The sequence below is a fragment of the Fukomys damarensis genome, unplaced genomic scaffold, assembly GCF_012274545.1.
Source record: "Fukomys damarensis isolate Sample0158 unplaced genomic scaffold, DMR_v1.0_HiC HiC_scaffold_37, whole genome shotgun sequence".
In the NCBI taxonomy this organism is placed as follows: Eukaryota; Metazoa; Chordata; class Mammalia; order Rodentia; family Bathyergidae; genus Fukomys; species Fukomys damarensis.
The window spans coordinates 24,867,130-24,883,430 of record NW_022900949.1 but is presented as its reverse complement, the minus strand read 5'-3'; the positions used below and the strand labels follow the sequence as shown (position 1 = coordinate 24,883,430).

The 16,301-nt window shown below is 38.5% G+C and overlaps 1 protein-coding gene across 1 annotated transcript in view; it reads left to right on the top strand.

The window, feature by feature from the left end:
• The window catches only part of Mrc1 (mannose receptor C-type 1), a 93,192-nt gene extending 77,149 nt beyond the window's left edge, over window positions 1-16,043 (top strand). The window contains exons 23-30 of the mRNA XM_033759702.1: window positions 586-688; window positions 5,010-5,242; window positions 7,211-7,376; window positions 8,170-8,319; window positions 12,102-12,215; window positions 12,851-13,015; window positions 14,146-14,187; window positions 15,399-16,043. Coding sequence (XP_033615593.1) covers window positions 586-688; window positions 5,010-5,242; window positions 7,211-7,376; window positions 8,170-8,319; window positions 12,102-12,215; window positions 12,851-13,015; window positions 14,146-14,187; window positions 15,399-15,649 — 1,224 coding nt within the window. The 3' untranslated portion in view covers window positions 15,650-16,043. The remainder of the gene's footprint in view (window positions 1-585; window positions 689-5,009; window positions 5,243-7,210; window positions 7,377-8,169; window positions 8,320-12,101; window positions 12,216-12,850; window positions 13,016-14,145; window positions 14,188-15,398) is intronic.
• Window positions 16,044-16,301: the final 258 nt, after the last annotated feature.

Below are 16,301 nucleotides of genomic sequence, written 5' to 3'. Positions count from 1 at the left end.
GGGGTTTGCTTTTGGCAGTTAAGCTATCTTACAGAAACATGGAAATACAAACATTCACAACTAAATACAGTCCAGCATTTTTCCAGCACTGGCATAATCTCCTCCAAAAGAAGACAGGAAACTTTCTAGCTATAATAGCAGTTCACTCCAAAACTGTAATAGTTATTTTATAAGTGAAGTTAGCAATAAAATGTGGATTGTGCTCATTTTCCCTAAACAATAGGACCCCTGTTTCTGGGTTTGGAGGGAGAGGGTTCATGTGGAGAAAGATTGTGTTCTCCTAGTGTCTTTGGTTCCTGAGTTTTGGTAGCAATTAGCACCATTTCAGATAACAGAGTTTTCCAGTCTTAGGTCTCAAATTTATCCCCATCTATTTGATTTTTGGTTCGGAGAGCAAGAGTGAAATGCAAGGGATCCACATGCAGAGTGGGAACAGGAGGACCCAAAATGGCTATGGACTGAGCACCCATAAAGCAGAACAGTGATAAAGTTTGAAAGTTAGGAACCTTGGAGATTTTTGCTTTTTAATGAATTCATGTTCATAATTGTTGATTATCTTGTCTTCCTCTACCCGCGAATACACAGGCCGACTGCGTTGTGATTATAGGAGGGAAAACAAGGGACGCGGGGAAATGGATGGACGATGTCTGTGACAGCAAGAGAGGCTACATATGCCAGACACTGCCGGGTGAGTCCTGCTGGGCTGGCCTGTCTGGGCGCGGTGGATTTCAAATGTGTCTCTCAGATAGGCCAGCGCCTTGATTCTGACTTTAGTCTGTGTGAGCCTGTGACAGCGGGGGTGATGTTTCCTAGACTGTAATCACGAGTCTACTTCCTTAGCACTACAGAAAGTTTTGAACTTTGGGTAGATTAAATTTGAAATTAAAATGTTTCCTACTTTTGTAGGAAATGTGAAATATTTGTCTACTTGTACTTTTTTTTTAAGTGTCAGCAGAGGAGTGTGCTCATATAATGTGAGAACCATTGGCACAAAATGTCCTACATGCCTTGTTCTATGTTCTTTTTGTTTTGTTTTGAGACAGGTTCATACTATGTAGTGCAGGCTGGCCTCAAACTCGTAGAGATTCTGCTGCCTCAGCTTCCAGAGGGCTGGGATTTCAGGCATACACCACTGTGTCCAGCTTGTTTTGTTTTGTGTCTTAAAAAAATGTAGATATCTAACTTGGGTTTCTCTTTACATCTTAGAAATCAGGCATATGCTTACATAAAATAAAACAGAAGATGTGGATATTCACTGTGAATCAATATGATGTTTGTGTACAGTTTTAGTGTCTAGTGAAACTAGAACAATGATGTCCAGCTACCCAAAAGAGCCAGAAATAAAAAAAAAAATGGACTAGAAGTGAGGGTTGAGGATGGGAAGGTGTCACCCTGAACACTGTCCTCAGAGCACAAGTGAGTTAGAAGATCTTTGCTATCTTGGACCTAACAGGTTTCTCCACACTTTCTGGAGAATCAGGGACCTGATGTGAACTCATGACAGGAACTGGAAAATCATTGCCAACCGTTTCCGATGTTTGAAAGGCACTGCAGAGTTCTTACGTCCCTGCCCCAAATCCAGTCCTGGCCGTGTCACTTTCTCTTTATACAGCCTGCTCTCTGTATCCACCACTTCTACATCCTTGGATTTAACCAGTTAACAGATTGAAAATATTTAGGAAAAAAACCCTTCTGTGTGTCTTTGCACTGAACAGATACAGACTGTTTTTGTCACCATTCTCTAATCAATACAGCGTGATTACTGTTTCTATAGCAGTTTCATTGTGGGAGGCATTATAATTATCTAGACATGATTTAAAGTATACAGGGGGATGCATGTAAGTTAAGCACAAGCGCCATCCCGTTTTTGTTCAGTTGTTAATTTTGTATTTAAATTAACTTTTTAGCTGATGCATAAAATATTCAAACCTGTAGATGTTAACAGGGTAGCGCCTCACGTTTTGATAGATGTATCGGCTGTATAATGTTTAGATTAGGTTCGGAGCTGTTTTATACAAGAGACTTAAGCAGCTAGAGAGTTGGGGGTCTGAGCAAGGGGGAGGCTGTTCTGGAACCCATCTCCCCGTGGGCCCCCAAAGGACCCAGCACCAGGGGTGCAGTGCCTCTGACTCCTGGGCTGCCCTAATACCAAGTAGCGTGGGGTGTGGAGGGGAGCGCACTTCCCGACTGGAACCGTGGCACCCACCGCCTGTTTAAAATGTTCTTTTTCTTCTAAACATCTCTGATGGAATCTTTTGAGATGCTTAATAATCCTGGAAATATTGTAATGACGCAAGGAAGAGTTACATTGTTAAGGTGAAGAAAGGCAGTTGATAAAATTGTAAAAACTATAAATTATCAAAAAGCACTATCAGGGCCGGCCGGCTGGGGATTTAGCTCAGTGGTTCCGCCGCCTGCCTCATAAGCGCAAGGCCCGAGTTCGATCCCGGGTACCCAACAAGAGAAAGCAAAAAACCCGCTATCAATTCCCCTTTAAAAAGAATGACAAAAATTCTGAGGAAGCGCATCCAAATAGGAATGTGTTGTTCTCTTCAAACAGTGTGACAAAGAGGGACTTTAGTTCCTTCAATTTGGTTTTCTGCATTTTTCAAAACATATATAATAACTTTAAAACATGTGTATGTTTATTATGTAATATATTTTACTATGTATCATATATATAATTGCCCCGGCCAGCGGGGTTCGTTGTTAGTAGGGCTCAAGAAGGGGAGCACCCGGATCGGGAACGGGAACGACACACAAAGACAGGAACCAGACAGAGCTCTTTTAGTGGTCAAATTTTGACAATTTTTATTTCTCACACAGCAGCTTTTATGCCGGCAGGGATGAGCAGGGACTTTTCCGGTTGCTAGGTTACCTAACCTAGGCTGGTCCAGCTAGATAAGGTAGGGCATGGCCAGAATGTCGCCGGGAGGGGTTAGAATGCCCCCGGGAGGGTGTAAAGTTCCTATCAGGGGCACACACACACACAAGGTGGAGGGGCACACACGGAGGGTGGAGGCGCACATAGGTCTTGGTCTCCAACATATAATAACTTAAAGAAAAATTTTTGTAGGGGACCGGGGATTGAACCGAGGGCCTTTGCACTGAACAACATCCCCAGCCTTTTAAAAACACTGTTTAATTTTGAGACAGGGTCTTGCTAAGTCACTAGATTGCCCACACGTGACTCAAATTTGCAATCCTCCTGCCTCAGCCTTCCAGAGTGCTGGCGTTACAGAACCACCGCACCCAGCAGGAAACTCTTTTTAAAAATATATAGAATATCGTGCTAGCTTCGGCAGCACATTTACTAAAAATATATAGACTGTGTTCTTTGCTGAAAAGCTAGAAAATTAATAAAGTCAGAAAGAAAAGATAAAATTGCCACCTAGAGACAACCTGTCAACAATTCTTTTTTTTTTTTTCTCCTGTGTATTTTCTAGGAAGGATTTTATGAATAAGCAAAGTAGGTACAGCTGAGTTTCCTAATTGTATACAGGCTTCTGTGCAACTGTCTTGTTATTTTCTCTTTTTTTAAACCTTACTTCAAGCCTCATTTGCCACGTGTAATGGTCCCCAGGTTTTCTGATGGCAGTAAGTTAAACCCAGACCTTCACAAGCTGGAACTCGGTGAGGCAGTTTCTCATAAACCAGGACGTTTTAAAGGTCTGGTCCTGGACTCTTGGTTTAATGATATCTTTCCAACACAAGAGGGCAGCAGGAGCAGGGGAAAGGGAGGCTGAAATGAATTTAATGTTTATCAGTGACAACCAAATACAGTCAAGCAGTCTATAGTATCAGAAGGAGCCAGGTGATAGATTGGGTTAGGATAAAGTAGAACAGGACAGAGAGTTGGCCAAGGGGAAAATTGGTAAGCAAAGATATCTAGAACTCTTGGCTAAGGTTACTTTCCATAAAGAGCCACATGGTAAATATCCAGGTTGTATGGATGCACAAAGTCTGTGGGTACAATTCAACTCTGTCTTGGTCATAGAATGTCACAGACAAATGTCTGTGGCTGTATTCCAATAAAACTTTATTTAAGGACACAAATGTGAATTTCATATACTATTTACAGTGTCAAGGAATATTATTCTTAATCCACACCCCCAATCCCAACCATTTAAAAGCCATTGGTAACTCATGGGCTACCAAAAAAAAAAAAAAAAAAAAAAAAAAAAAAGACAATAGGCAAAACAGAAGCAAGCACTGGTTATGTGTCTTGATTAAATGGCAGAGTCAGGCATGGGCATAAAGCAGTGATTAGAAACTCATGCTAGGATGTCTGAGAGGAAAGGTATAAAGGGGAAGGGGCTCTGACTTAGCCCGGTTCCAGAATCCGGGTCAGTTTGGATCAGTGATGGGAGACGTACGTGAACACAGGAAGTTATCTGTAAGATGCGCCTGAAATCAAGGTTAAAGGAACCAAGGACTCTTGTGTGTGTGTGTGTGTGTGTGTGTGTGTGTGTGTGTGTGTGTGTGTGTGTGTGTGTGTGATTTCTTTCCAACCTATGCATGTCTTGAAAGTGCGTTACTCATATGGGGTGCAAAAAGGTACAAACAGATGAGGTTATGAGTGGAGAGAAACAGAGAGAGAGAGAGAGGAAGCCTGTTCTGGACTTGAAACTTGGCAAAGGTAGAAGATGAAACATTCATAATACAAGATGACAGATAGTTGATTTTTATAATTAAACTGTGACATTCTTTTTATCTAGCTACTACATAACAACAGATTTGTAGCAGTTGTATCTTATCTTAGTTGAGAATCTTTATCAGATATCTACCTTATCCTAAATATCAATGAAAAATCATTCAATAAGGCATGCTGACTAAAAAATAGTTTGTTTTTTGATGCAAAATGGTTCACGAAAATATTTTTATCACTTGATAGTTTGGGTTTTTGCTATTCTGGTTATTTTGTTGATGGATTAGGCATAGGAGTTATATACTGATGGCTCAATTACTATTTAGTGGTAATGCTAATAGAAACAATCTATTCTTTCCAGATCCTGCTCTGCCTAATTCGCCAACAACAGCTCCAGCAGGTGGCTTTGTTAAATACGGTGAAAGCAGCTATTCACTCATTAAAAATAAATTAACATGGGATGAGGCAGAGAAATATTGCAAGGGCTACACTTCCCTTCTTGCCAGCATTCTGGATCCCTATACGAATGCATTTTTGTGGTTAAAAATACAGCCATTGAATGTACCTGTGTGGATTGGCCTGAACAGTAACTTGGTAAGATGCTGGAAAAAGACACAACTTGCCATGTGTAAATTGTGGTTGAATGTGATTCTCCTGTCCATCCTGCTGAACAGTTATGTGACAGGGACACTCTTGAGCAATACAAATGGTACAAACACTAACAAAATCCCATCTTTCAAGGAGCCACTGCCTTTTTGTAAGCTGTGCATCAGGAATCAACCTAAGAATTAGAGAACTGTCTTGAGTATCAAAATTATATTCTGAATCTAACTAGTTTCTATGTATTTGCTTATTTCTGTCCAGTGACATGATTACAAGCAGGTTGCAGGAATCAAGAAAGGAGTTAGAGGCATGGTTACTGGGTGTTGAGGATGCTTTCGTTTTTCTGTGACAAGCTCTTCCAGAGTTGGTACAGGTCCTGAAAGTGTGGAGCTTCCGCTCATGTGTGAGAAGTATCTCCTTGCAGTCAATTTCCATGTGTTCCCTAACAGAGAAAAGAAGTTCGGTAAGGGTGAGCACGGTGTGAAGTGAGGGATGAGGCCCGGACCTAAGTGGTGATAGAAGTGCCAAATTATTCCTAAAATGAGCCTTCTCAGACGCCTCTCGAACCACCTACCCTTCCTCTCTGCACTCAGCTAGCTAGTGAACCAGCGAACTTACAAACTGCAGAAATGGAGGTTTCAGTAGGCAGCCAAGAGATAGTCACAGAAGTGTTAGGGAGAGAAAGACAGTGTCCCTGGGACAGTTGGGCCGAGGAGAGAAAGGGTCAGCTTTCTCTGAGAAAGTCAGCCTTTGCAGAAGTACTGTAGTCTGGGGTGGTAGGACATAAGGTGAGCGTACCGAGAGAGAAAAGCATCGAGAGGAGAAAGCTGCTAAGTAGACTGTTGTCACATTTTATAGAGTTCCTAAGGCCCTGAGGTAGAGATAGAGAGACGTTACACAATTAGTATTTCCTAAGTAGGAAAGTGCATATTTTAAATTAGTTCTGTAATCATTTCTGGGACTAAGCATGAGCAAGGTATTCTTACATCTCTGTTGACTATTTGTGACAATTGATTTGTTCGATTATTCATCTTCTTATGGATGTGTGCACAATTCTCCTATAGGTAGACTCTTATTTATTGTAAGAAAGTCTAAATAGTTTTTCCATGCTGCCAATATCGATGACTAAAACGATACTATTATTTTCCTATATCTGTGGATTTCATGATTATGTAGGCATATTTGATTAAAGATGGGAGAACACAAAATGAATTCTAACTTGAGATAAACACATGATTTTCGTTTTTCTCATTGAGTATTTGGTTATTGTCTTGGTAAATGATGCAGTTACAAAGGTATAAAATAGTTCAATTTTTAAATTATCTCTGGTCAATGTTGTATATAACACCTGTTCTTAGGTATAATCTGTAAAAATATATTTAAAATTGTTAAAATGATACTATATTATTGACAGATATTCATGTTATCAATTACTTTGTATGTGGCCATAAATTTGACTCAATTTTAATGAGAAAGTAAGTGAGCAAATGGAATGAAACAACCAGTTTAATATACATATTTTATTTGCTATGAAATCAAACTTTCCCTTGGACCTGAAAAACTTTGGGAAAAAAAAAAAAGAGTTGCATGGATGAAGACATAGTACATTTGTTTATTTATTTTGATACCGGGGATTAAATTTGGGTCCTTGTGCTTGCAAGGCAGGTGGTGGAACCACTGAGCTAAATCCCTGGCCCTAGACCTTTTAGTGGTGTTGTTCTCAATTGTTCCCAAGGATGTGTTCCTAGAGATTTCCAAGAAATTACCATTTTTAAGAAAGGGTTCTTTCTTTCACTGAATTTGAGTTGGTACAAGTGATTTATAATCTTTTTATTCACAGATGTTGGAGACACTGTGTTGAACCAGCCATAAAATGTACTCTTTAGTCTCTGCAAGGTTCTTCTGGTATGTTCTAAATGAGGCAAAACCCTATATTCATGGCAATTTTTGTTCTTGCAGACCAACAATGACTACACTTGGATTGATAAATGGAGAATGAGGTACAATAACTGGGCAGCGAACGAGCCCAGGCTGAAATCGGCCTGTGTTTATCTGGATGTTGACGGTTTCTGGAAGACTTCATATTGCAATGAAAGTTTTTATTTTCTCTGCAAGAGATCATATGGTAATTGGATACGTGACAACAATTGAGGGATCTGAAATGTTCTGAATAAGTTACTACACACCACTGTCAATGTTATTAAGGCATGCTGTATCTCGGGTGGCTAAGGAGAAATCAAAACATTCATTTGACTAACTTGGATATAGATATTGAGATACATATAGATAAATACATGTCAGAATAATGAAGATAGTAAATTGTCTTTATTTCTAGAATTTATTTTCTCTTTATAGATCTGTGCATGTTGGTGTTGCGGGTGTCCTCTGAATCTATAATGACAGATTACCCAAGAAATTCTGCTCCCTTTCAATAGAAACAGCAAGTTTGTATTAATAGAATCCTATCAGATTCTATGCATGTAATTTATTCAGACTAGCAGATATTATGGACACAGTCCCAGAATCCTAACTATAATATTTAGTTATATCGTAGATGCCATTATTAGCCAAGAAGAATTTATAGGGTTTAGGACCCCAGAAAGGGAAAGAGTGACTTGGAAGGAAGTTTCTTTATAAATTATTTTGGGACTTGTAAAAACTTACAACATCCTTACAGATATTAATAGATCTAGAGCTTTAAATTTTGTCTGTGAATGATTACTGCTATGTCATTGTGTGTTCTATTGCAATATATTTAAAATAGTAAAGTAAATGAAAACCCTATAATAAAAATGGTAGATTTGAATGATAAACATTAGAGGCTTTTTAGAATAGTGATAGTTGATATCATTTCCCATAGCTGTGAAAATATTGCTCTGCATCACATTGACACTTTCAGTTTTGCTTTATTTTAACAGAGATTCCAGCCACTGAGCCACCCCAGCTGCCCGGCAGGTGTCCGGAGTCAGAGCTCAATGCGTGGATTCCTTTCCACGGTCACTGCTACTACATCGAATCTTCATTCACAAGGAACTGGGGCCAAGCTACTCTGGAATGTCTTCGAATGAGTAAGGGCCACATTTCCTAAAAGAAAAATCCCACAGGTGTCTATTCCACGGTCCCACGACGCTAATGACTTAACATGTAAAATACAAGGAGTGTAAAATACTTGTTTATTTTTCAACGAGTTTTTTGGTAATAGAATAGTTAATACTAGGCTCTCCAAATATAATCTCTAACACTGTAAACTAAATTCACATGAAAAATAATCATGTGCTCAACAAGTCTTTCTTTCTGCCCTAATGTTCTAAGTTGTTATGATTCTCATCCTCAGTTATCTCAAGTGTTCTACTTGCCTTTTATAGCTGATAAGTAATTAAAATGAATTTACATCTAGTTATTGTATTTGTGAAGAAAACCAAAAACAAAACCCAAATACACATGACGTATATGAATGATTTTCCCTCTGAAATGACAAATAGCAAATAAAGATACTTTTTTTAGGGTACATTTTGAAGCTACTGAGTTAAATCTTACCACACATTTTACTGAATTATTTTAAATACATTTTTATATGTATTTAACCCTCACTCCGGGTTCTTCATCCAGTAGTGGAATGCAACGGTTATATTCTCATTTAGGTTCATTCAGAAGTCAGATTTAATTTTTAACTGTGTTCTCTGCATCAGCTGAAGCCTGCTGTATTAGTTTTTTTGTTCATGTATTTTTGAGCCTTGTTGTCAGGTACATATATGTTACCTACAAAATTTTCCTGTTGGACTGAAACTTTATCATTATAGAAAGTCTTCATTGTCACCAGAATTAATTTTTGTTTAAAGGCTATTTTGTCTACTATTAGCATAGCTGCTGCAGCTCTTTTTAAGTTATTGTCCACATAGCAGTATGTCTTTTTCCATGCTTTTATTTTCACTTATTCGTGTCTTTGGATTGAAAGTGTGTTTTATTTTTTAAGAAAAATATAGTTACAAAAAACATATAGTTAAACCTTTCTAATTAATTAAGTGGAATATTCTACGAACCTCCATTTTAATTAGAATGTTTGATTCAGTGAAATTACTGATAAAGACAATATGTCTAAGTACATCTTTTATTTTGCCATTTTTTCATGAAGGAGTCTCTTTCATGTTTATTGTAGTAAGAAAGTCACTTTCGTTTACTTAGGAATGTTTTAGCTTTTCCTTTATCTTTGAAGGTTGGTATTTCTAGATAGAAAATCCCTGGTGAAGTCATTTTCTTGCAGCCTTTTCAGTATTTCATCTGATTTCTTCCTGCACCAATGATTTCTGGTTAAAAATTAGTGTTAAGTCTCTGTACATCATGAGTTATTTCACTCTTGCCAATTTTAAGGCTCTTTGTTTTTAACAGTTTGATTACAATCTGTTTGTGTTATGTAACTGTATGTTAAATCTCTTTAGACGCGGCTCCCCTAGGTGTGATAGACACAGATGTTTTCATGTGTCTAGAGCTACTAAGTCTCCCTGGTTTTGCTAAGGGCTCTGTCTAGGATGTGCTTTTAACACTCATCCAGGCAGTTGGAAACTCTACCTTAGCCTTCATGTCCTGCTTTTGCAGAAGTCCAAGGTCAGACAGAAGAGAGCTTAGGACCAGCTCAGGTCTTTCCTGGGCATGTTTGCATCTTACTGCATATCAGTGACCTTTGTTAATGCATCAATGCTTTTAAAAGTCCCTTAGAGATATTTCATTCCCCAGCTTTTGCACATCAGTTCTTTGTTAGCTTATTGTTTTCCTCACCTTCTTTCACTGCCAATGATAGTTCTTGACAAATATTCCTAAGAGAAAGTCAATCTGCAGTGAGGGACTTCTGAAACAAAGACAAGCTTTGCAAGTAGCCTTTTCTAGGACACTATCAGGCAGCAGAAACAATGGAAATTCTTTGAGAATGGAGCTTAGGAGTTCCAGCCACATTCTGACCCCTGCAGTGACATCTGGGCTGTTGGTTCTATGAGTGTGGGGCTGATAATTTTAAGAATACCACAGAGCTAGTGAGAAGGCAGTGGTATTCAGACAAATTAAAATAGCACAAAACACACCATCATTACCAAGATTTATTCATTTTTTCTTGTACAGATGTTCCTTGGAGTCTTATAAATTTTTAGTAAATTTTCAGCATGCTGAAGTTGATTTTGACAAAAATCGATTTTAACAAATTTAGCAGTATTCTCATTGCTTTTGTAAAGGAAAGCGCTTTTGGAAGTACTACTGTGCCATTTCTGATGATGTCATGAGAAGTGTATTTTTGAGTTAGTTGAAAATGTTTCTTCCATGTCGAGAAGTGTATGTTAAAATTTTACAATGCATATGTAAAAAACTTGTTTTTAATTACAGTTAATGGTACATTATCATTACAGCATCACACACCCTAGATCCAGCCACCCTAAAGTGCCCACCTATGACCACATGAGGCTTTGCGGGGGACATCGAGACACAGACCATAATAGACACAAATGGTCAATGTCTGTGAAATACATTTAATATTGGATTATGTAATTATGCAGAGAAAACAGCTAGCAAGGGGATAGGCCGGAACACGGTGATTGGGGATGTAGGCCTATGGTTAAGTGTAGGCCCTCAGATTCAGATTGTCAGGGTCATCACATGACTCTGCTCTGCTAGTGTGAGGACACTGGCAAGTTCCTGAGCTCGGTCTGTGCTTTAGTTTCCCCATCTGTAAGAGGATCTGACAATAGAACCCACTTACTGAAGTCCTGTAAAAATTTAATGGAATAATGCTTGTAAAGACCAAAGCAAAATCTCATGCCTGGAATGAAATGTTCAAAATATATTAGTTATTATTAGAAAGCTGTAGATGTTTACTATAATAATCTAATGCTGAATATATTTAGTGGCAACTCCACAGTTGTCTGCTTTACATTCCAGTTTTCTCACTCTCTCTCTCTCTCTCTCTTCACTTTGAATGTTCTGTACGTGACAGCTGGATTAATGCTCCTATAGTATCTTGTATTTTTCTGCTGTCCCACAGAACTAAGTGTTCTTTACCATCTGTGCCATTGATCTAAATACCAGTGTCCTGCAGTGAGGCCTAACTCTCATCTCCTGCAGTGAGGCTTAACCTAATTCTTTTTGTTTGTTTGTTTTGACACATTGACCGGATTATGATGATTCTCCAGCCAGATCAAACCATCCGTGTCCTAAAACAAGTTCTAAGCTGTCCTCCTTCTTTGGGTTTAATTACTGTTACCTGGAATCAGTTTCTGTCTCTGCTACATAAAATTCTGTTCTTCTCTACTTAAGTTCTCTTCCTGCCCATTCTCCCCATCAGTTGCGTCACCTACATGAGTGTTGGGCGGGACCATAGCCTGTCGCACCTATTTTTCCCCGTTACATTCCTTTGCACTCTCCATCTGTTTGTTACTGACAGATGAGCCACAATGTCATTAAAGTCCTATTATATCTCACTTGTGTTTTCATATTTGGCAGGAACTCGTTGCATGCTTGTACAAAAATGGTGCTTACAAAGCCATATTTTCACAATGGATACTAATATTTTGAGAAGACAAACACCCACTTACTGAAATTATCCTCCCCGCTATTTTTACAGCCCTGGATACTGAACTCAGGGCATTTGCACTGAATTACATCCCCAGCCCTTATTCATTTTTCATTTTTCAGGCAGGGTCTCACAAGAATACTGGGTCACCCACGCTGGGCTTTAGAGATATGATCTTCTTGTTTCAGCCTCCCTAAATATTAGGATGATTTTTATTGCTCTTAATATCAATATTGTTTATAAAAGTACTTTAGCTACCTTAAAGTCTTCTCATCGTATTTATCCTTTTATACTTTGCAGGTTCCTACCTGGTTTCCATTGAAAATGCTGCTGAATCCAGTTTTATTTCATACCTAGTTGAACCTCTTAGAAGTAAAACCAATTTTTGGATAGGATTATTCAGAAATGTTGAAGGTAATTTTTGAAGAGCCATGTAATTGTCGCTATTTCAAAATGTTGTATATAAAACAAGAGTTCAGCTCCAGAAAGTCTTAAGTAATGGTTAATTTGTGGTGAGTTTGAAAATTCAAACTCATTTTTATTTCAGATAAAAACTGCAAGTTTAAATGACTCACATATTGTATTATTCTCAAACCTGCTAATTAAAATTTTCTTCTGTAGCTAGGTTAAAGACTATTTGAAGAGTGTTTTTCATTTTTTTTTTTGGCAGAATAAAAAACTAGGAAAGGATAAGTATAAATATTTGTAAAGTTAGAAATACATTTTCAACTAAAACTATATAATAAACATATTCTTGTTGGTTTTCTTCCCTGTAATAAGTTTTTATACTCTTGCCTGTTAAAATTCTACTTTTAAACAACTCTTAATTGTAGTAAAAACTGAAACTGATATACTTAGAAATTTTGTGCCAATAAGGAAACAACTTAGAGGTTTTTGTTTTGTTTATAACAAAATACTTATTGGTAAATTTTAGACATACATAATGATAACACTCATCCTAGGGGATTTACACCTGTACATGATACCCCCCACCTCTTAAAATAGGTTATTTTAAACTTTTGCTTTTATTGATTTTATTTGGTAATCAGGAAAATGGCTCTGGATAAACAACAGCCCATTGTCCTTTGTCAACTGGAACTCAGGAGATCCTTCTACTGAGCGAAATGATTGTGTAGCTTTGGCTGCCTCGACTGGGCTTTGGAGTAATATTCATTGTTCTTCCTACAAAGGATTTATCTGTAAAAGAGCAAAAAGTGAGTAAAAAGTTTGTTGCACGTTACATATGTTCACAGGCCCCCATTTCCTTCAAACAGTGGGATGCCAGGTGTGGGGTGACACAGGTGCACTCAAGCTTTGTCGAGCTTTCCCTGTGTGGGTGGAAAATCCATTTCACTGAGTCCATTGCTGCCTACAGCTGTGAGTGAGCGAGGGGTGTTCTCCACCTGCCTCGCTGACACAGTGATTTTGGTTATTGGTGTTCTTACGATGGGATGTCCTTGAATACAGATTTGCTAAACTGCACGCACTTGGGGGTAGGTACCTTCCAGGCCTTACTGTGCTAAGGAGAAGCAGAAGAGGCCAGTGCTGGAAAGTCCTCAGAAGTGATTATGGAATAAGTCATGTGAGACCAACTGGGTCTCCATGTGAGATGGCGCGAAGGACCATGACAAGAAGAGGGAGGGGGGAAATTAATAGTGTTAAATGCTCACAGTGTGGTCTTAAGTAATACGGCAATGCCGTCTTATCCTTCCTAAGAGAGAAAGTTATTAATGCGGTAGAAAGTTAATTACATGAATCAGATAAGAAAGTTAGGTTCCATCGGTAGGTTTTATTAGATTTGTAGCCTTCTTTAACTCTATTTTAACATTTCACCCCCTCTGGTACGATGTTGTAGTTTTATTTCACTAGTTACACAGATGCCTTCTAACGCCTCTGGATTCAGTGGGCCAATTTCAAAACCCCCAGCCTACTCTGGGTAGTTCACTCGTGGGTAGATTGAGTACTGTCAGTAGAGGAGCAGTATCATTTTAAAAGAAGTATCCTTGCTCAGATGCAACTTGGAGGAACACATGTTCAGCTCTTGCAATGTATTCAAACTCACTATGGGGTTGTCAGTCGCTGCTGTAATGCAATAGCTAGAAGGATGGAGGATGGATAGATAGTAAGTGTGCAGATCTTTTTTCTGTCTATCCAGCTCTGCCGATCAATCAGTTTATCTGTCTTATCCATGTATCTCCATCCATCCATCTATTGATCCTCCCATTCGTAGTATGCTATCATAAGTGAAATAGAGAGGATTTCTTGTATCTCGGAGGTAATAAAATTTACTATCTACCTGCAGTTATTATGGATTTTTATAACTATTTGATTTCTTTTTTTACAGTTATTGATCCTGAACCGACTCGGACATTAATCACAACGAAAGGTAAGACTCTTGTGAAATTTGAAGTTTTAAAAGCTGTAATAGTCCCTTCCTACTCCTCCTGCAGCTTTGGTCGAGTTCCTTGAGCTAACAGGGCTCTGTCATTACTGTAGATCATTATTCCGTGGCTAGGGGATGGATGACCCTAAGAAGAGCTCAGCCAGCCTGGATTTGGGGGTTCTGGGTAGGACCTCCTCGAGGAACTCCAGAAGAGAATCCAAGTCCAGCTTATTGAGCTGGGTCTTTTGTGGGTAGGGTAGGGGTCTTAGTGGGTGGGGGTTAGGTGGGGTGACAGGAAGTCGCAGGGCGTGAGATTGGGGGGTCGACAATGGCGGAGTACGTGGGCCACAGCAGTGAGTACGGAGACCTCGTGGGTGGGGCTGGAGTGTCGAGTCTTAGCAGAGCAGGCATCCTTCCTGGGCATAGTTGCAGGGTGCAGAGTGTGAGAACAGGCCGCGATTGTTCTCAGAGCTCAGGAGCTTGGCCAGTGGGATGAGGGTGGGGCACATGGAGGTCAGATCTGTCACCCACCTTACATAATATTTTAGAAAAACAGGACTCGAAACGGGTTGGGGTTTTTGTTTTAAAAGTTATTGAAGACATTGTTTGCCATTTTACAAAGCATCCTTCTTTGGGAGCCCATGGAAGAAATTTCTATTAGGAATCTTTGTGGGTCTTTTTCATTTTTAGCAAAGTTTTTTTTGTTTGAAGTTTTATAGATGATTTAAATTCGGGAACTAATCCTATTTTATTCATATTGTTAACTGCTTTAAAAAAAACTCAAAACAAAACTCAGTTGAGATTTGTCATTTGCCCATAACCCTTTTATTACTTTAATGATGTAATTTGTTTACTAATTATATTCATGAATTCAAATTTCCACTATTCTTACTTTATTTTATTTTCCCTTATTTTCATATCTATCTATATAAACACACACATATAACATAAAACATATGTTATTTTTAAAATATTATCTCAATGCCACCTTACAGATAAAATATTCTTGTAACTGAATAATCATCTTATCCATTTACATAACTGCATGTCATGGCGGGGGGGGGCTCCTGTTTTTCATGTCTTGTATTTCTGTTTGGAAATGAAGAGAATACTCATGCATTTTAGCTATACAGTAAGGCAGTTTATACTGTTTCCATCACGTCCAACCCTCTTTCTCCCTCCACTTGTTTGCTAATGATTTTATTTCTTAATAGCTGACTCCAGGAAGATGGAGCCTTCCAAAAAATCTTCCAGCGCCACAGGAGCTGTGGTTGTCGTGGTCCTCCTGATTGTAATGGGTGCTGGCCTCGCTGCCTATTACTTTCATAAGAAGAGACGGGGGCACCTACCTCAAGAAACCACCTTTGAAAATACTCTCTACTTTAACAGTCATTCAAGTCCAGGAACTAGTGATACAAAAGATCTCATGGGAAATATTGAACAGAACGAACATGCAGTCATCTAGTATTGCAATGTGATTTTGTTATATTTGGGTTTCATAAAATTACAACTAAATTTTAGATTCTTTAATTCGATGTGATTGTTTATTTTCAAAATTAGTACTGCATTGTATTGGTCTGTCCCTTTTCTTTACCTAATGGAAGAAATAATTGCTTGTCTTCTAGTCTGGCAAAATATTTTCACAAAAAAAAGGGATAGTCATGGTGATGACTACTTTTAAAAACACCTTAGGTGCGTACACAAGACCTCAATGCCAACATTTCAACATCATTGATGGGGAACTGTTGTCAACATCGTACCATGCACAAGAGTTGCAGAAATAATAATCCAAAGTTTGAAATATTTTAAGGAACTCCCAAAGATAATGCCTCTAATAACCTGTAATTCAACAATTAGAAGACCACTATAAAAGCAAGGACAGATACTCTGAGATGGAATAAAGCCAGTCATGTTTTTTTCTTTTACCAGTCTTGAAATCCCTTTAGTTATTTAGAATTGTATTGTATCCATATGCAGAAGAGTAAGGTGTCAGAGAATCTTACTTTCCCCAGGCAAGATTTTATAGGCCAAATATTACAGATGTGTTTTTTTGTCCTGTTATATGTATATCAGGAAGGCAAAGATGTGAAATAGAAATGTAAATTTGCGTATCTGGA